The sequence below is a fragment of the Pan troglodytes genome, chromosome 2, assembly GCF_028858775.2.
Source record: "Pan troglodytes isolate AG18354 chromosome 2, NHGRI_mPanTro3-v2.0_pri, whole genome shotgun sequence".
Taxonomy (NCBI): domain Eukaryota; kingdom Metazoa; phylum Chordata; class Mammalia; order Primates; family Hominidae; genus Pan; species Pan troglodytes.
In genome coordinates this window covers 56,616,454-56,641,958 of record NC_086015.1, presented here as the reverse complement: position 1 = coordinate 56,641,958, position 25,505 = coordinate 56,616,454, and the positions used below count along the sequence as shown (strand labels likewise).

General features: G+C 41.3%; 1 protein-coding gene across 50 annotated transcripts in view; it reads left to right on the top strand.

The window, feature by feature from the left end:
- The window catches only part of PBRM1 (polybromo 1), a 139,098-nt gene that overhangs the window by 87,326 nt on the left and 26,267 nt on the right, over positions 1-25,505 (top strand). For 36 of the 50 annotated variants that reach the window (XM_054681969.2, XM_024355497.3, XM_054681960.2 and 33 more), the window contains 5 exons: positions 7,902-8,087; positions 9,648-9,805; positions 10,467-10,730; positions 17,941-18,086; positions 20,453-20,610. In XM_054681969.2, coding sequence (XP_054537944.1) covers positions 7,902-8,087; positions 9,648-9,805; positions 10,467-10,730; positions 17,941-18,086; positions 20,453-20,610 — 912 coding nt within the window. The remainder of the gene's footprint in view (positions 1-7,901; positions 8,088-9,647; positions 9,806-10,466; positions 10,731-17,940; positions 18,087-20,452; positions 20,611-25,505) is intronic. The other 14 variants (XM_054681971.2, XM_054681965.2, XM_054681953.2 and 11 more) reach the window with 1 other exon arrangement.

The window sequence follows — 25,505 nt, the reverse complement described above, 5'->3', positions numbered from 1 at the left end:
CAATTGTCCTCCCCACAGGAACACCAAATTTAACAACTATCTACACACAGAAAGTGCACCTTCATAAGAACCAAAAATCAGGTAAACAATCACAGTACCTAGTTTTAACTTCATATCTCTGAAAGAGGGTAGAAAACACAGTCTTGAATTGCTGGCACCACCCTTCTCCCATACCCCAGCATCAGCTGTGTGACACAGAGAATCTTTGTGCTTGCGGGAGTTAGAGCACAGTGATTGAGGGATTTGCATTGGAACTCAGCCGATGCCCACAGAGGAAACATTCAGGCCAGCCCTCATCAGAGGGGAATTGTCCAGCCCAGTGGACTGGACAATTGTCAGAACTTGGGTTCCAGCAAGCCTTGCCACTGTGTGCTAAAGGGCTCTGGGGTCCTAAATAAACTTGAAGGGAAGTGTAGGCCACAAGGATTACAACTATTAGGCAAGTCCTAGTGCTGTGCTGGGCTCATAGCCAGTGGACTTAGGGGGCACATGACATGTGAGACACCAGCAGGGTAACCAGGGGAGTACTTGCGCCACCCCTCCCCAACCCTGGGCAGCTCCGAAAAAGACATCTTCCTCCACTTGAGGAGAGGAGAGGGAAGAGTAAAGAGGTCTTTGCCTTGCAGCTTAGATACCAGCTCAGCCACAGTAGGATAAGGCACTGGGCAGTCCTGAGGCACCCATTCCAGGCCCTAGCTCCCACGCAGCATTTCTAGACATGCCCCTGAGCCAGAAGGGAACACGCTGCCTTGAAGAGAGGGACCCAGTCTTGGTAGAATTCATCACCTGCTGACTAAAGAGCCCTTGGGCCCTGAATAATCAGCAACAGTAGCCAGGTAGTAGGCCTGTAGGATACATTTCTTTTTTTTTTTTTTTTTTTTTGAGACGGAGTCTCACTCTGTCGCCAGGCTAGAGTGCAGTGGCACAATCTCGACTCACTGCAACCTCCGCCTCCTGGGTTCAAGCAATTCTCCTGCCTCAGCCCCCCGAGTAGCTGGGACTACAGGCGCACACCACCAAACCCAGCTAATTTTTATATTTTTAGTTGAGACGGGGTTTCACCATGTTGGCCAGGATGGTCTCGATCTCTTGACCTCGTGATCCGCCCGCCTCGGCCTCCCAAAGTGCTGGGATTACAGGCGTGAGCCACCGCGCCCAGCCACAATCCTACAATTTATATGGAACCATAAAAGACTCAGAATAGCTAAAGTTATTTTGAGCCAAAAGAAAACTGGAGGAATCACGTTACCCGACTTCAATTTATATTACAGAGCTATATAGTATCTGAAACAGCATGGTGCTGGCATAAAAACAGACACATATACCAATGGAAAAGAGTAGAGAACCCAGAAACAAATCCATACGTCTACAGTGAACTCATTTTTGACAACAGTGCCAAGAATATACATTGGGGAAAGGACAGTCTCTTCAATAAACGGTGCTGGGAAAACTGGATATCAGTATACAGAATAATGAAATTAGCCCCCTGTCTCTTGCCATGTACAAAAATCAAAATGGATTAAAGACTTAAATCTAATACCTGAAACTATGAAACTACTGGAATAAAACTGGACTAGGCAAAAATTTCTTGAGTAATACCCCACAGGCACAGGCAACCAAAGCAAAAGTAGATAAATGGGATTACATCAAGTTAAAAAGCCTCTGCACAGCAGAGGAAACAAAGTGAGGGGACAACCCACAGAGTGGGAAAAAACTATCTGCAAACTAACCATCTCACAATGGATTAGTTACCAGAATGTATGAGGAACTCAACTCCTTAAGAGAAAATCTAATAATCCAATTAAAAAGTGGGCAAAAGACCTGAATATACATTTCCCAAAAGGAGACATACAAATGGCAGACAGGTATATGAAAAGGTGCTCAACATCACTGATCATCAAAACAAACAATGAGATATCATATCACTCCAGTTAAAATGGCTTTTATCCAAAAGCCAGGACCTGATACTAGTCCCCCAGAGTTGGGGCACACAGTCCAGGAGTCCTGAGCTGAGCCTTGGCCCCCTAAAATCCTCTAGAAACTAAGCCCATCAACTGAACCCATCTTATACCACAATCAAACACCCAAGGTCATCAAATAGGGTAAAAGAATGAAAAAAAAAATAGCCAAAGGACAGCAACTTTAAAGATTGAAGGAACATTATGAAAGAAAAAAATGACAGGTCACCTTCAAAGGGAAGCCCAGAAGACTGACTGTGCACCTGTCAGCACAAACGCTGCAAGCCAAGAAGAGATTGGGGGCCTATATTCAACATTCTTAAGGAAAAGAAATTCCAACCAGTAATTTCTATCCGGCCAAACCAAGCTTCATAAGCAAAGGAGAAATAGAGTCCTTTTTCCTCAAGCAGATGCTGAGGGAATTTGTTACCACCAGACCTGCCTTACAGTAGCTCCCAAAAGAAGCACTAAATATGAAAAGGAAAGACTGTTACCAGACACTACAAAAACACACTGAAGTATATAGACCAATGACACAACACAAACAAGATTGCTTCCAGCTAACAACACAATGACAAGATCAGATCCACACATGTCAATACTGACCTTGAATGTAAATGGGCTAAATACCCCAATTAAAAGAAACAAGAGTGGCAAGCTGGATAAATAAGCAAGGTCTAATGGGATGCTGTTTTCAAGAGACCCATCTCTCATCCCATGAGACCCATAATGACACCCATAAGCTCGAAATAAAGACATGGAGAAAAATCTACGAAGCAAATGGAAAACAGAAAAAAGCAAGGGTTGTAATCTCATTTCAGACAAAACAGACTTTAAACCAACAAAGACCAAAAAAGACAAAGAAGGGCACTACATAATGGTAAAGGGTTCAATTCAACAAGAAGACTTATCCTAAATAATATATGCACACAATACAGGAGCACCCAGACTCATAAAGCAAGTTCTTAGAGACCTTCAGAGAGGCTTACATTCCCACACAATAAAAAAAGAAAAAGGCCTGGGTATAGTGGCTCATGCCTGTAATCCCAACACTGTGGGAGGCCAAGACAGGAGGATTGCTTGAGCCTAGGCCTTCAAGAGCAGCCTGGGTAACACAGCAGGACCTCACCTCATCTCTTAAAACTCCCACACAATACTGGGAGACTTTAATACCCAACTGACAGTACTAGACAGACCATCAGAGCAGAAAATTAACAATGATATTCCGGACCTGAACACAACACTGGGCCAAATGTACCTGATAGACATCTAGAGAACTCTCCACCCAAAGATCAACAGAATATGCATTCTTCTTATTACCACATGGGACATACTCTAATATCAGCCACACAATTGGACATAAAACAATCCTCAGAAAATGCAAAAGAAGGAAAATTATACCAACCACTCTCTTAGACCACAGCACAATAAAAATAGAAATCAAGACAAAATCACTCAAAACCATACAATTATATGGAAATTAACCAACCTACTCCTGGATGACTTTTGGGTAAATAATGAAATTAAGGTAGATATCAAGAAGTTCTTTGAAACGAACAAAAACAAAGACACAACATACCAGAATCTCTGGGACACAGCTAAGGCAGTGTTAAGAGGGAAATTTATCACACTAAACACCCACATCAAAAAGATAGGTCAATGGCCAGGCACGGTGGCTCATGCCTATAATCCAAGCACTTTGGGAGGCCAAGGAGAGTGGATTGCTTGAGGCTAGCAGTTTGAGACCACCCTAGCCAACATGGCAAAACCTATTCTCTACTAAAAATGCAAAATTTAGCTGGGTATGGCAGTGTGTGCCTGTAGTCCCAGCTATTCGGAAGGCTGAGGCACAAGAATCACCTGAACCCAGGAGGTGGAGGTGGCAGTGAGCCAAGACTGTGCCACTGCACTGCAGCCTGGGTGACAGAGCAAGACTCTTGTTTAAAAAAAAAAAAAAGGAACTCAAATTAACAACCTAACTTCATAGGAGAAAGAACTAGAAAAGCAAGAGCAAACCATTCCCAAAGCTAGCAGAAAAAAAGAAATAATCAGAGCTGAAAACTGAAGGAGACTGAGACAGGAAAAACCATTCAAAAGATTAACAAATCTAGGAGTTGGTTTTTTGAAAAAGTTAGTAAGATGGACCGCTAGCTAGAATAATGAAGAAGAGAAAAAATCCAAGTAAACACAATTAGAAGCAACAAAGCGGGTGTTGCCACTGACCCCTCAGAAATACAAATAACTAGCAGATACTACTATGAACACCTCTATGCACACAAACTAGAAAATCTAGAAGAAATGGATAAATTCCTGAACACATACACCCTCGCAAGACTGAAACCAGGAGGAACTTGAATCCCTGAACAGACCAATAACAAGCTCTGAGATTGAATTAGTAATGTATAGCCTAGCAACCAAGAAAGGCCCAGGACCAGGTGAATTCACAGCCAAATTCTACCAGATGTACAAAGAAGAGCTGGTAACCATTTCTACTGAAACTGTTCCAAATAACTGAGGAGAAAGGACTCCTCCCCAACTCATTCTTTGAGGCCAGCATCATCTTGATACCAAAACCTGGCAGAGACAACAGAAAAAACTAGGCCAATATCCTTGATGTTTATTAATGCAGAAATCCTTAAGAAAATAACTAGCAAACCAAATCCAGCAGTATATCAAATAGCTAATCCACCATGGTCAAGTAGGCTTTATCCCTGGGATGCAAGGTTGGTTCAGCATACGCAAATCAATAAATGTGATTCATCACATAAAAAAGAACTAAAGACAGCCGGGTGTGGTGGCTCATGCCTGTAATCCCAGCACTTTGGTAGGCCAAGGTGGGTGGATCACCTGAGGTCAGGAGTTCGAGACCAGCCTGACCAACATGGTGAAACCCTGTCTCTAGAAAGAATACAAAAATTAGCCAGGTGTGGTGGCACACACCTGTAGTCCTAGCTATTCGAGAGGCCGAGGCAAGAGAATCACTTGAACCCAGGAGGCAGACTGCAGTGAGCCAAGATCGCACCACTGCACTCCAGCCTGGGCGACAGAGCGAGAATCCATCTCAAGTCTTAAAAAAAAAAAAAAAAACCTGGTGCAGTGGCTCACACCTGTAATCCCAGTACCTTGGGAGGCTGAGGCGGGTGGATCACAAGGTCAGGAGTTCAAGACCAGCCTGGCCAAGATGGTGAACCCCCATCTCTACTAAAAATACAAAAATTAGCCGGGCATGGTGGTGGGCACCTGTAATCCCAGCTACTTGGGAGGCTGAGGCAGGAGAATTGCTTGAACCTGGGAGGCAGAGGTTGCAGTGAGCCGAGATGGCGCCACTGCACTCCAGCCTGGGCATCAGAGCATCAGAGCAAGACTATGTCCAAAAAAAAAAAAAAAAAAGGCCGGGCGCAGTGGCTGACGCCTGTAATCCCAACAGCTTGGGAGGCCGGGGCGGGTGGATCACGAGGTCAGAAGTTCAAGACCAGCCTGGCCAAGACGGTGAAACCCCATCTCTACTGAAAATACAAAAATTAGCCGGGCATGGTGGTGGGCATCTGTAATCTCAGCTACTCAGGAGGCTGAAGCTGGAGAATTGCTTGAACTTGGGAGGCGGGGGTTGCAGTGAGCCGAGATCACGCCACTGCACTCCAGCCTGGGAGACAAGAGGAAGACTCCGTCTCAAAAAAAAAAAAAACTAAAGACAAAAACTACATTATCTCAATAGATGTAGAAAAGGCTTTTGACATATTAAAAACTCTAGATAAACTAGGTATTAAAGAAACGTACTTCTAAATAATAAGAGCCATCTATTACAAAGCCACCCAACGTCATGCTGAAATAACCAAAAGCTGGAAACATTCCCTTTGAAAACTGACACAAGACAAGAATGCTGTCTCCCACCACTCCTATTCAACATAGTATTGGAAGTCCTGGCCAGGGCAGTCAGGTAAGAGAGAGAAATAAAGGGTATTCAAATAGGAAGAGGGGAAGTCAAACTACGTCTCTTTGCAGATGACTTAATTCTATATCTAATAAACCCATAGTCTCAGCCCAAAAGCTCCTTCAGCTGATAAACTTCAGCAAAGTGTCAGGATACACAATCAGTATACAAAAATCACTATCATTCTTATACACCAATAGCAGCCAAGCCAAGAGCTAGATCAGGAACGCATTGTCATTCACAATTGCCACAAAAAGAATAAAATACCTAGAAATACAGCTAACCAGGGAGGTGAAAGATCCCTACAATGAGAATTACTCACTGCCCAAAGAAATCAGAGATGACAGATGCAAATGGGAAAACATTCCATGCTCGTGGATAGGAAGAATCAATGTTATTTAAATGGCCATACTGCCCAAAGCAATTTACAGATTCAGTCCTAATCCTATGAAATTACCAATGACATTCTTCACAGAACTAGAAAAACTATTTTAAAATTTAGATAGCCAGGCACGGTGGCTCACGCTTGTAATCCCAGCACTTTAGGAGGCCAAGGCGGGCAGATCACTTGAGGTCAGGAGTTCAAGACTCTGGGTGACAGAGTGAGACTGTCTTAAAAAAGAAAAAGAAAATTTAATGTTTCAGGAGGAATAAAATAAATAACATTTAAAATGCTTATTATTAGCTCTTCCATTTATGGGAAATTAACCTAAGGAAGTAATCAAAGATTTGGGCAAAGCTTTATCCTCAATAAAAACCCTGTGATATTTGCAAACGATAGCTTGTACTGGAACTTTTTTTTTTTTTCTTTTGAAACGGAGTATTGCTCTGTCACCCAGGCTGGAGTGCAGTGGCGTGATCTTGGCTCACTACAACATTCACCTCCCAGGTTTAAGCGATTCTTCTGTCTCAACCTCCCAAGTAGCTGGGACTACAGGCACCTGCCACCATGCTGGCTAATTTTTAAATATTTTTAGTAGAGATGGGGTTTCACCATGTTGGCCAGGCTGGCCTTGAACTCTTCTTGACCTCAAGTGATCCGCCCGCCTCGGCCTCCCAAAGTGCTGGGATTACAGGCGTGAGCTGCCGCTACCGGCCTGTACTGGAACTATTAATAAGTTTTACTTAACAAAAATAAAAGTCATCTGGGCGCGGTGGCTCACGCCTATAATCCCAGCATTTTGGGAGGCTGAGGCAGGCGGATCTGAGGTCGAGAGATCGAGACCAGCCTGACCAAGATGGAGAAACCCCATCTCTACTAAAAATACAAAATTAGCCAGGCGTGGTGGTGCATGCCTGTAATCCCAGCTACTCGGGAGGCTGAGGCAGGAGAATTGCTTGAACCTGGGAGGCAGAGGTTGTGGTGAGCTGAGATTGTGCCATTGCACTCCAGCCTGGGCAACAAGAGCGAAACTCCGTCTCGAAAAAAATAAATAAATAAAAATAAAAGTCATTTTGAAAAGCATTTCCTCTCAGGGCTAGTGTTCTTGATATATTAAATATATATACTAGATATAGTTTATAGTATATTGTAGAATATATGTATTCTATATTTCTTCAATTCTAAGACTCCATTAAATGTGTCATATTCGTGTAATAACTTAGTGAAATGAAACACATTGAGAAGCATTAAGGTGGGGATGAAGTATATCAGAGATTATCTCTAGAATTACTTGATTCGAAACGACATATGTACTTCTTTGTGCCTTTCGATATTATCCAAAATGTCCATATGATCATATATTAGTAAGGTGATGTTTTTATTCTCTACATCCTTTGTGTAGTTATATATTCATTTAAATTAATGATGGTTGTAATTCAAAGATAGTTTTGAGTAGAGGCTATTAGGAATATGAAGATCATACTATTGCTGATTCCTGCCTTCGCATGTTGCAAATGGAATTAAATGTATTAAATGTGTTATTAGTATGTGTTGTTTGAACCCTACATCTGACTTCAGCATCCCTTTGGTGAGTACCTTTTTCCTTTATTTATTTATTTTTTTACCTAAGAAGCTGAAAAGAGTGAAGATTCCTCTGGTGCTGCAGGCCTCTCAGGCTTACATCGCACATACAGCCAGGACTGTAGCTTTAAAAACAGCATGTACCATGTTGGAGATTACGTCTATGTGGAACCTGCAGAGGCCAACCTACAACCACATATCGTCTGTATTGAAAGACTGTGGGAGGATTCAGCTGGTAAGTTTGTTTTAAATCAAAGGACAGTTTAGTGAGATATGACTATTTGACTTCTCCTTGCTCCTCAGGGAAGAAAATTTTAACTCAGACATCTTAAGCCTTTCCACAATAATTGTTCAATATATCAATAAATGTAAGTAAGCACCAATCATATGAAAAACATAGGACCTGTTGGGCAAGTGTCACAGTTGAGTCAAAAGAAATACAGCTTCTAGGTCGGGCGCGGTGGCTCACACCTGTAATCCCAGCACTTTGGGAGGCTGAGGCGGGCAGATCATGAGGTCAGGAAATCGAGACCATCCTGGCTAACACAGTGAAACCCCGTCTCTACTAAAAAGATACAAAAAATGAGCTGGGCCTGGTGGCGGGCGCCTGTAGTCCCAGCTACTCGGGAGGCTGAGGCAGGAGAATGGCGTGAACCCTGGAGGCGGAGCTTGCAAGGGAGCCGAGATCACGCCACTGCACTCCAGCCTGGGTGACAGAGTGAGACTCTGTCTCAAAAAAAAAAAAAAAAGAAAGAAAGAAATACAGCTTCTTAAAGTCTGGTTGAGATTCATTCATTCATTTGATACTTATTAAAAACATACTTTGAGCCAAACTTTATGTAGAGTGACATAGATTCAGAAGAACAAAAAGCTCATATTTTCCCTTGCAAAACTACTCCAGTAAGGAAGATTATGATCAAAAAAGAAATTATTATAGAATGACATGCCTTGGCTTAGCATTTGTTTTCAAAAAGGCTTTCTAGAACAGTTGCCTTTAAATTGAGACATGGAGTATGCATAGAAATTAATGAAGCCAGAAGTTGGTCGAAATGTGATTCAGGCAATCCAGTTCTTTGAGCTGCCTATCACATGAAATACTTTTGTATTCCTTCACCAGAGAGCTAAATATGTCCTTCAGTAGCATATCTATCCCCTTACTAAAGTGCACAACTCTAGGTATGTACTAACCAGAGCAGAGTGGAGCAGGTCTAATCACCTGTCCTCCTCATTATGTATTTTATATGGCTTTTAATATGAAGAAGAGCCTGGGCAACATGGCAAGACCCCTTCTCTAGAAAAAATAAGAAAATCAGCAGGGTGTGATTGCACTTGCTGTGGTCCCAGCAACTTGAGAGGCTGAGGCAGGAGGATCACTTGAGCCCAAGAGGTTGAGGGTGTATATATATATATATATATGAGGGGGGAAAAGTAGCATGCATTTTTTTAGGCCTCATTACACTTTATTATTTTTGAGTATTATTTCTCCTATGGATAATTATATTAAGAAACTGTAGCTGTAAAAATAAGCACAGTGCTAGGTTCATATCATGGCAGAGTGGATTGATGGTGTATTTCCTAATTTTGCAAAGAATGTGTGATTTCTGAGCTGGACACAGTGACTTATACTTGTAGTCCCAGCTACTCAAGAGGCTGAGGTTGGAGGACCACTTTGGCCCAGGAATTCAAGTCCAGCCTGGGCAACATAGTGAGACCCAGTCTCTTTAAAAAAAAAAAAGTGATTTCTGTTAACAATGATTCTCTTTCTCTTCCCCTTCTTCCACCCCCCATTTTTGAGGTGAAAAATGGTTGTATGGCTGTTGGTTTTACCGACCAAATGAAACATTCCACCTGGCTACACGAAAATTTCTAGAAAAAGAAGTTTTTAAGAGTGACTATTACAACAAAGTTCCAGTTAGTAAAATTCTAGGCAAGTGTGTGGTCATGTTTGTCAAGGTAAGAAACTCATTAAATCCCAAAGTCTCACTCATTCCCTAGGAATAAAATTTTAAAACACAGAAAATAATCGATATTTACAAAATTAGGAACTCTGTTTTAAGCTATTTTTTAAGCCGTGTCTATATAGCTATATGAAAAGATTTGGGAAGAAATTAACCTGAACTTCGTTGTGAAAGACCACTTGCTGCTTACACTATTTGGCTATAATGCAGTTAGGTTAAGTTTTTAATATTGCCAGGCTAATTTTTAAGTATGATTTTTTTTAAGGATAATCATTACAAATTTTCAGTTTGGTTTTTAGGTAATAATGTGTGCTTTTGTGTGTCTGTCTGATACACACACACAAGCCCTCTTCAAAGCTTTAAGGAACATTATAGCTATATGAAATGTTCATATGTTTTCAAAGAGCAATTGTAAGCTAAATGGAATTATTTCTTTTTATAATTTAAAGGGTGTGTATATAATAAGTCCATTCCGTAGCCAAAGAAATACTTCTAAATCTCTGGTCATTTATTATTTTTTGTTAACTGCCAGAAAGTCTGTAATCAGTTCAGCTTTTGTTTGGTTGGTTGGTTATTTGCTTTTTTTTTTTTTTTTTGATTGATTTTCAGAAAATTCACCTAACTAGTTTTATTCTTATGCCCTCCCCACCCCCCAGGAATACTTTAAGTTGTGCCCAGAAAACTTCCGAGATGAGGATGTTTTTGTCTGTGAATCACGGTATTCTGCCAAAACCAAATCTTTTAAGAAAATTAAACTGTGGACCATGCCCATCAGCTCAGTCAGGTTTGTCCCTCGGGATGTGCCTCTGCCTGTGGTTCGCGTGGCCTCTGTATTTGCAAATGCAGATAAAGGTGATGATGAGAAGAATACAGACAACTCAGAGGACAGTCGAGCTGAAGACAATTTTAACTTGGAAAAGGTATGCAGATAATAGCCACACAGAAAGAATTTTACATCTCAAAACACCTATTCCAGAAAATAAATGAATAAAGTATTCAAACTTAGAAAAAGAGCAACAACACAAAACCTTAGCCAAACAGGAAGAAGGAAACTATAACAGAAAGAAATTTACACTTTCAAAACTGTACATTATAATTTAAAAGTAAATCAGGCCAAGTGCATTGGTTCACGCCTGTAATCCCAGCATTTTGGGAGGCCAAGGCGGGCAGATCACGAGATCAGGAGTTCGAGACCAGCCTGACCAACATGGTGAAACCTCATCTCTACTAAAAATACAAAAATTAGCTGGGTGTGGTGGCGTGTGCCTGTAATCCCAGCTACCCAGGAGGCTGAGGCAGGAGAATGGCGTGAACCTGGGAGGCGGAGGCTGCAGTGAGCTGAGACCACACCACTCTACTCCAGCCTGGGCAACAGAGTGAGTCTCTGTCTCAAAAAAAAAAAAATTTTTTTTTAAGTAAATCTAAGAGCTAATTATTTGACAAGTCCAATTAGATAAACTGCCAACTATCTAATAATGGGAAAAGAAAGGGGTTAAACTTTGACACAAAATGTGGAAGAAGGCCAGGCGCGGTGGCTCACACCTGTAATCCCAGCACTTTGGGAGGCCGAGGTGGGTGGATTACCTGAGGTCAGGAGTTCGAGACCAGCCTGGCCAACGTGGTGAAACCCTGTCTCTACTAAAAATACAAAAAATTAGCCGGGTGAGGTGGTGGGTGCCTGTAATCCCAACTACTTGGGAGGCTGAGGCAGGAGAATCGCTTGAACCCAGGAGGCAGAGGTTGCAGTGAGCCGAGATCGTGCTATTGCAGTCCAGCCTGGGCAACAAGAGTGAAACTCTGTCTCAAAAAATAAATAAATAAATAAATGTGGAAGAAATGTAAAGACTGTATATTTCTGCTAATAAATTTGAAAACCTAAATAAAATGGCTAATTGTCTAGGATATTACAAATTACCAAAATGGAATCAAGAAGAGATATAATACAGAATGTACAACAACATGAAGAAATTTTTTAAAGTATCATAGAACTGACCCCAAAGAGTACTGAGGTCAGACAGTTCCATAGGTGACTTTTTCTTTAAGGGACCTATGATTATTATACTGTTGAAGCTGTTTCAGAGCAGGGAGAACAAGAAATTTCCAGTTTGTTTTGCAAAGCCAAGATAATCTTGATTTCACAACCTGAAAAATAAAAACAAAAAACTGCAACTCAGTCTTATTCATGTATATTGATGCAAAAATTACTTGGGGGAAAAAGTAAGTGAAATCAAATTACTTCTTTGAGAACAACATGACCAAGAAGTGGGAATTCATTCTAAGAAAGCAAGAATTGTTCAAAGTTAGGGAGATCTTTAAATTTCATTCATTATTCCATTAGATCAAAGGAAAGATTATTTGGTAGAGAACCCATCTTGATTTTTTTAAAGACTTTCAATAGGTATTTCTTCTAGTGTAATTTTTTTTTAAATTCATATTTGTGTGTCAAGCCTGAAGCCTATAAAACAAATTCCTTTTTAAAGTTACACACTGAACAAAGGGGCTTACTGTTCTAGTGTTACTTAATATTTTTTGAAATTAGCCAATGTAGTTAGATAAACAAAAGCAGTAAAAATATTGACAATAAAGAAGCAAGAGGGCAGGCGTGTTGGCTCATACCTGTAATCCTAGAACTTTGGGAGGCCAGGGCAGGTGGATCGCTTGAGTCCAGGATTTTGAGACTAGCCTGGGAATCATGGTGAAACCCCATCTCTACAAAAAGTACAAAAATTAGCCAGGCATGGTAGCACATGCCTGTAGACCCAACCACTTGGATGGCTGAGATGGGGGTATCCCATGAGCCCAGGAGGTAGAGGCTGCAGTAAATTGTGATTGCACCACTGCACTCCAGCCTGGTCAACAGAGCAAGACTGTCTCAAAAAAAAAAAAAAAAAAAGCAAGAATACCTTTTTGCAGATAATTGGGGGAAATTAACTGAAAAGGTTGGAAACAGAAAATTTAGCAAATAGAAATTTCAAAATCCATATGTAAATGAGTAGTCTTCATATATAAACTAGTAAGACTTTTGAAAGTAAAGTGTTGAATACACTTTAGCAACTGTTAGAAAAATCTTATGGAAGAAAATATCCATTTCACACTAACAACAAATTAAGAAATAACCTTAACAAGGAATATATAGAACCTCTAGGAAAAAAATTTACTGAAGGACATAAAAGACTTGCATAGATTGTTTTTGAAACTTGACAAAATTATTCTAGCATTCTTATTAAGAATAAATATGTGACAGTTACCAGAAAACAAGGGGGGAAAAAGGGTATGAAAGAGAGCTTTGCCCTTTGATAGTGAACTGAGGGATTTTTTTAAATTTAAAAATTAGAGCTTTGCCCTGCCAGATGTATTACATTTTATAAAACTACAGTTAAAAAACAAAATTAAAACCCAGTACAGTGTCACACGCCTGTAATCCCAGCATTTTGGGATGCCAAGACAAGTGGATCAGTTGAAGCCAGGAGTTCCAGACCACCCTGGGCAACATAGCAAGACCTTGTCTCTACAGAAAATTTTTAGAATTTTATTTAATTTAGAAAACAGTCGTTTACGTATAATTTTTTTTCAATAATAAATTTGGAATAGACGAGGATTTTCTGTTCATTATATAAAACCATTGATCATTTTATTGATTTATGATTGAAAATACAAGGTTAATAAAACAGTCTAGGGTTACTATTTCTAATATACAAAGAGCTCTTTAGGGTCTAGGGGGAAAAGTAGGACTACAAAAATGAGCAGAGGCCCAAATAGATAATTTACAGAAAGAAGGCAGCAAAAAACATGTATTAGTTAACCTAATAGTTTGTATAATACCTAACAGGATGGCAAGAGTTGAAAAGACTGATAATATGTGTAGCCTGGTATAGGATGAGACCACACACACTTTTCTCCTATTGGTGTTTTTTTTTTTTTTTTTTTTTTAGATGGAGTCTCACTGTTACCCAGGCTGAAGTGCGGTAGCGTGATCTCAGCTCACTGCAACGTCCGCCTTCCTGGGTTCAAGTGATTCTGCTGCCTCACCCTCCTGAGTGGCTGGGATTGCAGGTGTGCACCACCATACCTAGCTAATTTTTGTATTTTTAGTAGAGACAGGGTTTCACCATGTTGGCCAGGCTGGTCACAAACTCCTGACCTCTGATGATCCGCCTGCCTCGGCCTCCCAAAGTGCTAGTATTACAGGTGTGAGCCACCGCCCCCGCCCCTATTAGTGTCTTTTTTTTTTTTTTTTGAGATGGAGTCTCGCTCTGTCCCCAAGGCTGGAGTGCATTGGCGTGATCTCAGCTCACTGCAAGCTCCATCTTCCGGGTTCACAACATTCTCCTGCCTCAGCCTCCTGAGTAGCTGGGACTACAGGCGCCCACCACCAGGCCCGTCTAATTTTTTGTATTTTTAGTAGAGACGGGGTTTCATCGTGTTAGCCAGGATGGTCTCGATCTCCTGACCTCATGATCCGCCCGCCTCGGCCTCCCAAAGTGCTGGGATTACAGGTGTGAGCCACCGTGCCCGGCCCGGTGTCTTTGACCCAGCAGTTTGATGGCAAAGAATATGCTCCAATGGTAGTACTCAAACAGGTGCTCCGAAAGATTCTCCGTAAGAGGCGACATCATGGGGCTGGGAAAGAATGTGATTTTTTATATTTTATCAGTATAGGAATGTGTTGGAATCATAAAATAATTTCTTTTAAAAGCAGAATTATCCGGTCGGGTGCAGTGGCTCACACCTGTAATCCCAGCACTTTGGGAGGCTGAGGAGGTTGGCGTGGTGGCAGGTGCCTATAATCCCAGTTACTTGGGAGGCTGAGGCAGGAGAATCACTTGAACCCAGTAGATGGAGGCTGCAGTGAGCTGAGATCACGCCACTGCATTCCAGCCTAGGCAACAGAGCGAGACTCCGTCTGAAAAAAAAAAAAAAAAAGAATTATCAATGGAAGTCAGCATGATAATTAACTTAGATTTCTTACCTGGTATTTAGAAGTCTCTAGGAACTCTCTGTATATGAGTTACTTGGTCTTTTTTGGTCTCATATCTTTATTTCAATATTATATGACCAAGACAGGTCATTCAGGAGCTTTTTTTTTTTTTTTGAAATGGAGTCTCGCTCTGTCGCCCAGGCTGGAGTGCAGTGGCGCAGTCTCAGTTCACTGCAGCCTCCACTTCCCAGGTTCAAGTGATTCTCCTGTCTTAGCCTCCTGAGTAGCTGGGACTACAGGCATGTGCCACCATGCCCGGCTGTTTTTGTATTTTTAGTAGAGATGGATTTCTACCATATTGGTCAAGCTGGTCTTGAACTCCTGACCTCAGGTGACCCACCCACCTCACCTTCCCAAAGTGCTGGGATTACAGGTGAGAGCCACTACTCCCGACCGGAACTTTTTTAAAGAATAACTTTAGGCCGTGCTCGGTGGCTCATGCCTGTAATCCCATCACTTTGGGAGGCTGAGGTGGGCAGATCACAAGGTCAGGAGATCACGACCATCCAGGCCAACATGGTGAAACCCTGTCTCTACTAAAAATACAAAAATTAGCCAGGCGTGGTGGCACGTGCCTGTAATCTCAGCTTCTCGGGAGGTTGAGGCGGGAAAATCACTTGAACCCAGGAGGGAGAGGTTGCAGTGAGCCGGGATTGCGCCACTGCACTCCAGCCTGGAGACAGAGGGAGACTCCGTATCAAAAAAAAAAAAAAAGAATTACTTTAGAATAGAACCCATTCCTTAAAGGAAAAGGTATTGTTAATCTCATGGGTTGTTTTATTCACAGCTTCCATTCTTTCAGATGTCCCTTGCCTGTCATGTATATGGAACCTCTCTGATTCTTTTTTTTTTTTTTGAGACAGAGTCTGCCCAGGTTGGAGTATAGCGGCACAATCTCGGCTCACTGCAACCTCCGCCTCATGAGTTCAAGCAATTCTTGTGTCTCAGTTTTCCAAGTTCCTAGGACTACAGGCGCGCACCATCATGCCTGGCTAATTTTTGTATCTTTAATAGAGATGGGGTTTTACCATGTTGGCCAGTCTGGTCTCGAACTCCTGGCCTCAAGTGATCCGCCTGCCTTGGCCTTCCAAAGTGCTGGGATTACAGGCGTAAGCCACCACTCCCGGCCTTCCCTCATTCTTAATGATTTTCCAAGAATACCATTTCAGTATCACATTTGAAGTCATAAAGATCAGAATGTTAAATTATTTGGACATTGTGAAGGAGGAATTTTTTTAAGTGTGAAGTTTGAAGTATCCTCAGGAAGATGCTATAGAAAACTTGGGAGGCTTTGGAGTTTCCTCAGCTTATATATGTTTTGGAGTTAATATATTTATAACATCTAGCCTTGTGCCGATTATCAGCTAGGTTCTCAGTAAATGATGCTTCTTCTTTACCATCTTTACATTAGTGAGAAGTATCTTCTTTTTGCTTTTTCTTTTTTAGTCAGGACTATAAAACAACAGTAATAATGATGTCTGTTAAGTGGTTTTTATGAGTTAGGCATTTTTCTATGTACTTGAGCATGGATTATGTCACTTAAGCTTTGTAAACAACCCTATCTGGTGGCCACACTATCATTATCTTCATTTCACAAATGAGGAAACTAAGGCATAAGAGGTCAAATAATTTGCCCAAAGCCATAGCAGTCATTAGGTGACAGATGCTGTAATTTATTAAAAAACAGAGCATGTTTGGCTGGGCGCAGTGGCTCACGCCTGTAATCCCAGCACTTTGGGAGGCCAAGGCGGGTGGATCACGAAGTCAGGAGATCAAGACCATCCTGGCTAACACAGTGAAACCCCGTCTCTACTAAAAATACAAAAAAAAAATTAGCTGGGCGTGGTAGCGGGTGCCTGTAGTCCCAGCTACTCCAGAGGCTGAGGCAGGAGAATGGCGTGAACCCGGGAGGCGGAGCTTGCAGTGAGCCGAGATCACGCCACTGCACTCCAGCTTGGGCGACAAAGCAAGACTATGTCTCAAAACAACAACAACAACAACAAAAGCATGTTTATATCACAGAGGCTATGCTATTCCTTTCCATGTTGGAATAAATCAAAATAGTAAAAATTTTAGATCTATCAGTTGTTTTTTGTGGTTTGTTTTCTTTTGTTTGAGATAGGGTCTCATTCTGTTTCCCAGGCTGGAGTGCAGTGGCACGATCTCAGCTCACTGCAAACTCCAATTCCCAGGCCCAAGCAATCTTCCTACCTCAGCCTCCCAAGTAGCTGTGAATACAGGCGCATGTCACCAAAGACAGCTAATTTTTAAATTTTTTTGGAAATGAGATCTCACTGTATTGCCCAGGCTGGTCTTGAACTCCTGGCTCAAGCAGTCCTCCCACCTTGTCCTCCCAGTGTGCTGGGGTTATGACATAAGCCACTGTGCCTGGCCTAAATCTTATCAATTGTTAATGTTAAGACATTAAGGGAGCCCAGTAAATGTGATAGAGAGGAAGCTTGTATAGAATTTGCCCCTTACACTATAGTAATGCATGAATGAGTCTGCTTTTAAATACCGATAAATCCTCTCCAGTTTTTTTGTTTGTTTCTAAAGGCAGTGGGAATTGAGAGCAGGAGGGAGATAGGATAAAAGCATCTTGGGATAATATTGTTTTATGAAAATTAACTAGAAATTTAAAATAGATACTTGATAAGTCTTCATTTATTTCAATCTAATTGTTTTGTTTCCTAGCCTCCTTCAGAGTTTCTCTTTATGTTTTTTTGTTTGTTTGTTTTAATTTACTTTTTTCTTGAGACAGGGTCTTGCTCTGTCGCCCAGGCTGGAGTACAATGGCATGATCCTAGCTCACTGTAGCCTCGACCTCCTGAGCTCGAGTGATCTACCCACCTCAGTCTCTTTGAGTAGCTGGGACTACAGGCGTGCGCTACCATGCCCGACTAATTTTTTATTTTAATTTCTTTCTTCAGTTGAGACAAGGTCTCACTATGTTGCCCAAGCTGGTCTCAAACTCTTGGGCTCAAGCGATCGTCCTGCCTTGGCCTCCCAAAATGCTGGGATTACGTGAGCCACGTAACCAGTGGTGGTTTTTTCTTTTAAGTTAATGTGAAAGAAAAGTCTGCTTTCGTTTCTTACCTTCTCTATTCCTTGATTATCAACTACCTTTCTTCAGCCAGTTTTCTTTACAACAGGAAAAAGAAGATGTCCCTGTGGAAATGTCCAATGGTGAACCAGGTTGCCACTACTTTGAGCAGCTCCATTACAATGACATGTGGCTGAAGGTTGGCGACTGTGTCTTCATCAAGTCCCATGGCCTGGTGCGTCCTCGTGTGGGCAGGTGAGTGTCATTGAATTAGGGAAGATGAGGTTGAATCTGAGAAATTTGGAACCAGTAGAAATTAATCACCCTTCGGATGAAGACAAAAGTCCTTCCCCTGGCAGTTTCTCCAGCTTCTTCTCACACCATGTTCCCCTCCAACCACACTTTCTTCCTTAAATTATCCCTTTGGGCTCTTTTGTTTTCTTCCACTATTTACAGAACTTTCAGCTCAGAAATCTCCCTGCCTACTTCATACAGTAAACTCCTTTAGCATAAATTTGAAGTGACACTTTCTTAAAAGGAAGTCTTTCCTGTCCACTGCAGACTGGGTTAAGTCTCCCTGTTGCACACTCTCAAAGCACCACATATTTCCTTCTCCTTAGCGTATATATCACATATCGGTGTTCATTGTGTTATTGTCAGGTTTCACCCTTGTATTCCCTGCTCAAATCATAGTGCATGAAACATAGTAGGGCCTCAGATATTTGATGAACAAGTAAATGACAAAAGGATGACAGTATGGTTGAATGGCAAACACAGCAGAGTCTAGTATAGGGTTGGGTAGGAGAGGATAGTGGCTAAGAACAGTAGTTCATTCCCTGAGTCCCAGCTCTGTTAGTTGTAGGTCCTTAGGTGAGTGATTTAGCCCTCTAGGCTTCAGTTTATATCTGTTCATCATTCAGTAAGCATTTATTATACCTACTATTTACCAGGCTCTGTGGATACATTAGTGAATAAAACAGACAAATATTCTTATTCCTGGGGAGCTTTTTTCTAGTGTGAAGACAAACAACATCTTGAATAAGTAAAGTGTATAGTATGTTAGGTCATGATACATGCCGTAGAAAAAATAGAGCAGAACAAGGGGAGAAGGGGGTCCCATGGTCAGAGCAGGGAGAATGGTTTATATAGGCCTCACTGAGAAGTCGGCAGCTGAACCAACACTTGAAGAAACTGAGAAAGTGAATAATGTGAATATCCAGGGAGAAAGGATTCCAGGCAGTGGGAAGCCAGTATAAACACCTGAGGAGAAACATGCCAGGCCTGTTTGTTAGTAGGAGAGTGAGCCATTAATGAGTTAGTAAGAGATAAGTGCCAGGGGTAGGGTGCATATCACATAGGGCCTCAGAGACCATTATAGGGATTTGGGTTTTTACTGAGTTAATGGAGTGCCATCGATTGTTTCAAGCACAGAGTGACATTTGGTTTAGATCTTAATAGGATTGCTCTGCCTATTGGTTGTTGAGAATAGACTGTAAAAAGTCAAGGCAGAAGCAAGGAGATCCACCGCCTAGGATGCTGTTGCAATAATCCAGGCAAGAACAATCATGCTTCAGACCAGGATGATTGCAAAAGATAGTATTTTGAAGGTCAAATTAATAGTATTCTTGATAAATGGAGTGTGGGGTCCGAGAAAGATAAAAAAGTCAAGGATGACTCCTGTGTGTAAGCCTGAGGAACAGGAAGGGTGCAGTTACCATTAACTGAAATAAGTATGATACTTCAGGTCAGGAATCACGATAATATGGAGCAATAATAATGTCAGCTTTATGGGTTAGTTGTCAAGAATAATGGCTTTCATCAAATTCTGAAGGGGTGAAGGGGCACTAGATTTTTTTTTTTTTTTTTTTTTTTTTTTTTTTTTTTTTTTTGAGACAGTGTCTGGTTCTGTCACCTAGGCTGGAGTGCAGTGGCATGATCTTGGCTCACTGCAACCTCCACCTCCTGGGCTCAAGCCATCTTCCCACCTCAGCCTCCCAAGTAGCTGGGACTATAGGTGCACACTGCCAGGGCTGGCTAATTTTTGTATTTTTAGTGGAGATGGGGTTTCACCATGTTGTCCAGGCTGGTCTTGAACTCCTGAGCTCACGTGATTCGCCCTCCTTGGCCTCCCAAAGTGCTGGGATTACAGGCGTGAGCCCCTGGGCCCAGCCAGGGATATTAGATCTTGACCTTCAAAAAGATTATAAACCACTGTCTTAAAGGAATGTCTGCCACTCATGTGATCTGACCCCAAATATTGATGTTTTATGTCTTTGTTTGGTTCACAAGTCCAATGACAAATGCTTAGTTCTGTTTTCATCATGAACGTCTCAGGAAGAAAACCTGGTCATTAGATAAAACTATTAAGTTTTGTGCCTTGATATTAAGTTAAAAAATTTTTTTCACTTGGAAAAATAGCCAAATGTTCCTTTCTCTTTTTCTAAGTATCTTTTCATGTGTTTAATGGGGGAAAAAATTAATGAAGTTGTCTTACCAAAACAGCCAGTGAAACTCCTCTGAATGGTACACATTACTAAGTTTTTGGTTAATGGGATTTTTGTTAGATTAATCCTTCAAGAAGGAAACTATTTTAATGTAATTTATATATTTTCCTCCCCAAGAATTGAAAAAGTATGGGTTCGAGATGGAGCTGCATATTTTTATGGCCCCATCTTCATTCACCCAGAAGAAACGGAGCATGAGCCCACAAAAATGTTCTACAAAAAAGAAGTATTTCTGAGTAATCTGGAAGAAACCTGCCCCATGACATGTATTCTCGGTAGGTATTTGTGCTTTTTTATTTAATCGTGTTTATTCCATCAAAATTGATGGAATACTACTTCTGTGGGGCACTGTTCTAGGTGTTAGGTATAGAGCAGTGCCCAAATCCAAATCTCTGTTCTCTTATGTTGGGGCAGAGGTTGGGGAGTCAGTTGATAAATTAAAAAATAAATATATAGAATATCAGGTGGTAATTAGGACACAACCAAACCTTTCACCTCAGCCTTCCAAGTCGCTGGGACTATAGGCATGCACCACCGCACTGAGCTAATTTTTGAAAGATAGTTTTCCTAGATATAGAATTCTCCATTGATAGTTTTTTTTGTTCATGTCTTTCATCAGATTTGGGGAGTTTTTGGCCATTTCTTCAAATATTCTTTCTGCTCCTTTCTCTGCTTCCTTCAGGAACTCCCATTATACTTAACGTTGGTACATTTAATGGTGCCTCACAGGTCTCTCAGACTCTTCATTTTTCTTTACCTTTTTTTTCCTTTCTGCTCCTCAGACTGGATAACTTCAAATGGCCTGTCTTCAGGTGCATTCATCCTCTGCCTGCTCAAATCTTCTGTTGAACCCTTCTAATAAATTTTTCATTTCAGTTATTGTACTTTTCAGCCCCAGAATTTAGTTTTTATAATTTGTCTCTTCATTTATATTCACTATTTGCAATGACATTTTACTGGTTTCCTTTAGATCTTTGAGTATATTTAAAACAGTTGATTTAAGGCAAGGCATGGTGGCTCACGCCTGTAATCCCAGCACTTTGGGAGGCCGAGGCGGGTGGATCACCTAAGGTCGAGAGTTTGGGAACAGCCTGCCAACATAGTGAAACCTTGTCTCTGCTAAAAAAAAAAAAAAAAAAAAAATTATTTGGGCATGGTGGCACATGTCTGTAATCCTAGTTACTCTGGAGGCTGAGGCAGAGGCAGAGGCAGAGGCAGAGGCTGCAGTGAGCCAAGATCACGCCACTGCACTCTAGCCTGGATGACAGAGCAAGACTGTCTCAAAAAAAAAAAAAAAAAAAAAAAGACAGTTGATTTAAAGTATGTGTTTAGTAAATCCAGTGTCTGGAATTTCTCAGGAACAATTTCTGTTCATTTTGTTTTTTCTTATGAATGGGCTGTGCCTTCTTGTTTCTTTGCATGCCTGATAATTTTTTGTTGAAAACTGCTCATTTTGGGTATTATAACGTGATAACTCTGGAAATCAGATTCTCCCCATCCTCAGGCTTTGTTCTTAATACTTATTATAGGTTATGGTTGTTTGTTCAGTGACTCTTCTAAACATTTGTTTGTTTGTTTGTTTGGTTTGTTTTAAAGATTGTATTTTTGGCTGGGCACAGTGGCTCACACCTTTAATCCCAGCACTTTGGGAGGCTGACATGGGCAGGTGGCTTGAGCCCAGGAGTTCGAGACCAGCCTGGGCAAGATGGCGAAACCCTGTCTCTACAAAAAAATACAGAAATTATCCAGGTGTGGTGGTCTATACCCATGGTCCCAGCTACTCAGGAGGCTGAGGTGGTAGGATCACTTGAGCCCAGGGAGGTCGAGGCTGCAGTGAGCCATGATCATGCCACTGCACTCCAGCCTGGGCAACAGAGTGAGACCCTGTCTCAAAAAATAAAAGATTTTTGTTGTTGTTGTATATGGTTACTACAGTCTCTGTTCTATAAGCTTAGTGATCAGCCAGTGATTTGACAGAGGTTTTCGTAAATACGTGGAGCCAATAAAACCATAAAACTCCCAGTCTTCACTGCTGACTTCTCTGCGTATGGTGGAGCACACCTTCAACACTCAGCCATGCAGATTACAACTCTGCTTTGCCTTTACTTCCTACTTGTGCAGAGCTTGAAGGTCAGCCAGAAATGAGATCTTAGGGCCTTCTTAGGTCCTTTCTGAGCATGTACACTACTGTTGGCATGTGTGTGGCCTTCTAGGCTCCCAGGAATGTGTGGAAACTTTTCAAAACCCTTATTGGCCAAAGCATCTCACTCCTCATCTTTTCCTCTGAGGCCTTTTTTCATATCTACTGTTGGTCCTGACTGATACCCTTTGCCCCAGCCGGCAACAGCTGGTTCATTTGACTTTAAATGTGCTGTGATTTGAATGTTTGTGCCCCCTTCGAAATTCATGACTTAAAGTGTAATCCCTAGTGCAACAGTGTTGGGAAGTGGGGACTTTTAGGAGATGTTTAGGTCATGAGGGCTTGTCCTCGTGAATACAATATTGCTTTTATAAAAAGGGCTCATGTAAATGGGTCTGCTCTGTCTGAATGGGTTTGCTGTCTCTTATACTCTTGCCCTCTGCCTTCTGAAATATGATGACATAGCAAGAAAGCCCTTGCCAGATGCTGGCACCTTTATCTTGGACTTTCCAGCCTCCAGAACTGTGAGAAAACTGTTCTTTATAAATTACCCAGTCTGTGGTATTCTGTTATAGCAGCACAAACAAACTAAGACAAAATGTTTTTGACAAAAAAACTTTAGACACTTCTCCACCGAGGGAATTCCAAGTTAAGCACAATAAAGGCAAGCACTTTGCATTAGTGTTCAGAAAGCTGCCTGACAGGTCAAAACAGATGACCACAGTTCTTGGAGCATAGAGCTGTTTTGCTTCCTCTATCACCACAGTCTTACACCAGGAATAGAGGCTGCCATCTTCAAGGCTGCCACTGAGACAGAAAGTAAGGAATGGAGTGAGGATAAGTTAAAATGCTACAGAGCTTTCCTGCCAAGTTTCAGTCACTTTTTTTCTTAATTAAGCATTTGCTTGGTTGCTGTAAACCTTTGACTATCTTACAGAATTCCAATAAAGTTTATTCTGCTTTTTTCACTGTTTCTATGAAGTAATGGCCCTTAGAGCTCGCTACTCCTCCATATTCACTGACATAACTTGGAGTAATTTCTTTCTAAAGATGCCTGTTAGAATGTGTTACATTCTGGCCGGGCATGGTGGCTCATGCCTGTAATCCCAGTACTTTGGGAGGTTGAGGCAGGCAGATCACCTGAGATTAGGAGTTAAGAGACCAGCCTGGCCAACGTGGTGAAACCCCATCTTTACTAAAAATACAAAAATTAGCCGGGCGTGGTGGTGTGCACCTGTAATCCCAGCTACTAGAGAGGCTGAGGCAAGAGAATTGTTTGAACCCGAGAGGTGGAGGTTGCAGTGAGCTGAGATCAAGCCACTGCACTCCAGCCTGGGTGACAGAGCAAGAGACTCTATGTAACAAAAAGAAAGAAAGAAAGAAAGAAAATGTGTTGCATTCTACAGTTTATCTACCAGTTTTATATCCAGGATCTCATTTAATTTTCAACATGACCCTGGAAGAAAGATGCTGATATTGTCAGAAAGGTGAAGTTACTACCCAGGGAGTGGGCCAGAACTAAAACCTAGGTTTTCCTAATTCTTCTTTAGTTAGTCTACAGCTAGCTGGCACACTTTTGAGAATTAAAGGACAACAGGCATACAATGAAATATAAGTAACTTCATCTTGAGATAAAACCCAAAAGAAAATGCATCTAGTAATCACAAAGTGGGATTTCAGCCTAGCTTGTGGAATTCACTGTCCCCAGCCTCCAAGGAAAAAGGGTTTTGTTATATAAGCTTTAGAGAATTTATAATTTCATTGTATTAACTCTAACCACTATTAAATGTAAATCATATTTTTGCACTTTTTTGTGTCTCTGAAATAGAAGTTTTGAAGATAATTAGATGAGGTGTATCATTTTTTCATCTTCTGTTACATACAAAGAAGGAGACAATCCTGTTTTTCCAACGGTTATGTTCTTTTTTCAGTTTCGTTGAAGAATTGTTTTCATTTACTTAAACAGTAATCAAGCTGGGCATAGTGGCTCACGCCTATAATCCCAGCACTTTGGGAGGCTGAGGCAGGTGGATCACTTGAGATCAGGAGTTCAAGACCAGCCTGGCCAACATGGTAAAACCCCATCTCTACTAAAAATACAAAAAAAAATTAGCCAGCTGTGGTGGCGCATTCCTGTAATCCCGGCTACTCAGAGGCTGAGGGAGGAGAATCGCTAGAACCTGTGAGGGAGAGGTTGCAGTGCGCTGAGATCACTCCACTGGATTCCAGCCTGAGTGACAGGGTGAGACTCCGTCTCAAAAAAAAAAAGAACTTAAACAGTAATCAGATGGCCACATCTGGCAGACAGTACCTCTACCCTTAACCCCTTAGGTGATAAAATTTCCAGGAACCTGGGCTCTTGAAACATTCCAATTCCTAATTTATTTGCAGGTTTTGTTCCCTTCACAGTAGATTTTTATAACGTTTCATTAATTTAAAAACTGTCCTCAGTAAGGCAAGGAAGATAAAAGATCTAAAGATTTGAAAGGAAAAACAAAAGGGCCTTTTTTTTTTTTTCCAAAAACATTAGGTATGTAGAAAATCCAAGAGATATTCAGATAAACTATTAAAATTAGTAAATGAAAATATGAAGTTTTTTTTGTTTTGTTTTGTTTTTTTTGAGACGATCTCGCTTTGTTATCCAAACTGGAGTGCAATGGTACAATCATAACTCACTGCAGCCTCCAACTCCTGGGTGCAAGCAATCCTCCCATCTCAGCCTTCCAAGTAGCTGGGACTATAGGGATGTACCACCACTCCCAGCTAATTTTTTTTTTTTTTTTTTTTTTTTGTGGAGATGAGGTATCCCTCTTGCTCAGGCTGGTCTCAAACTCCTGGCCTCAAGCATCCTCCCTGCTCAGCCTCCCCGAAAGTGCTGGGATTATAGGCATGAGCTACCTTACCTGGCCCCAATATTTCTATTTCTGTATCTGTATCCCATCAGTGAGCAATTAGAAAATTATTACCATTTGCATTCAATACCTAGGAATACATCTTTTTTTTTTTTTTTTTTTTTTTTTTTTTGAGATG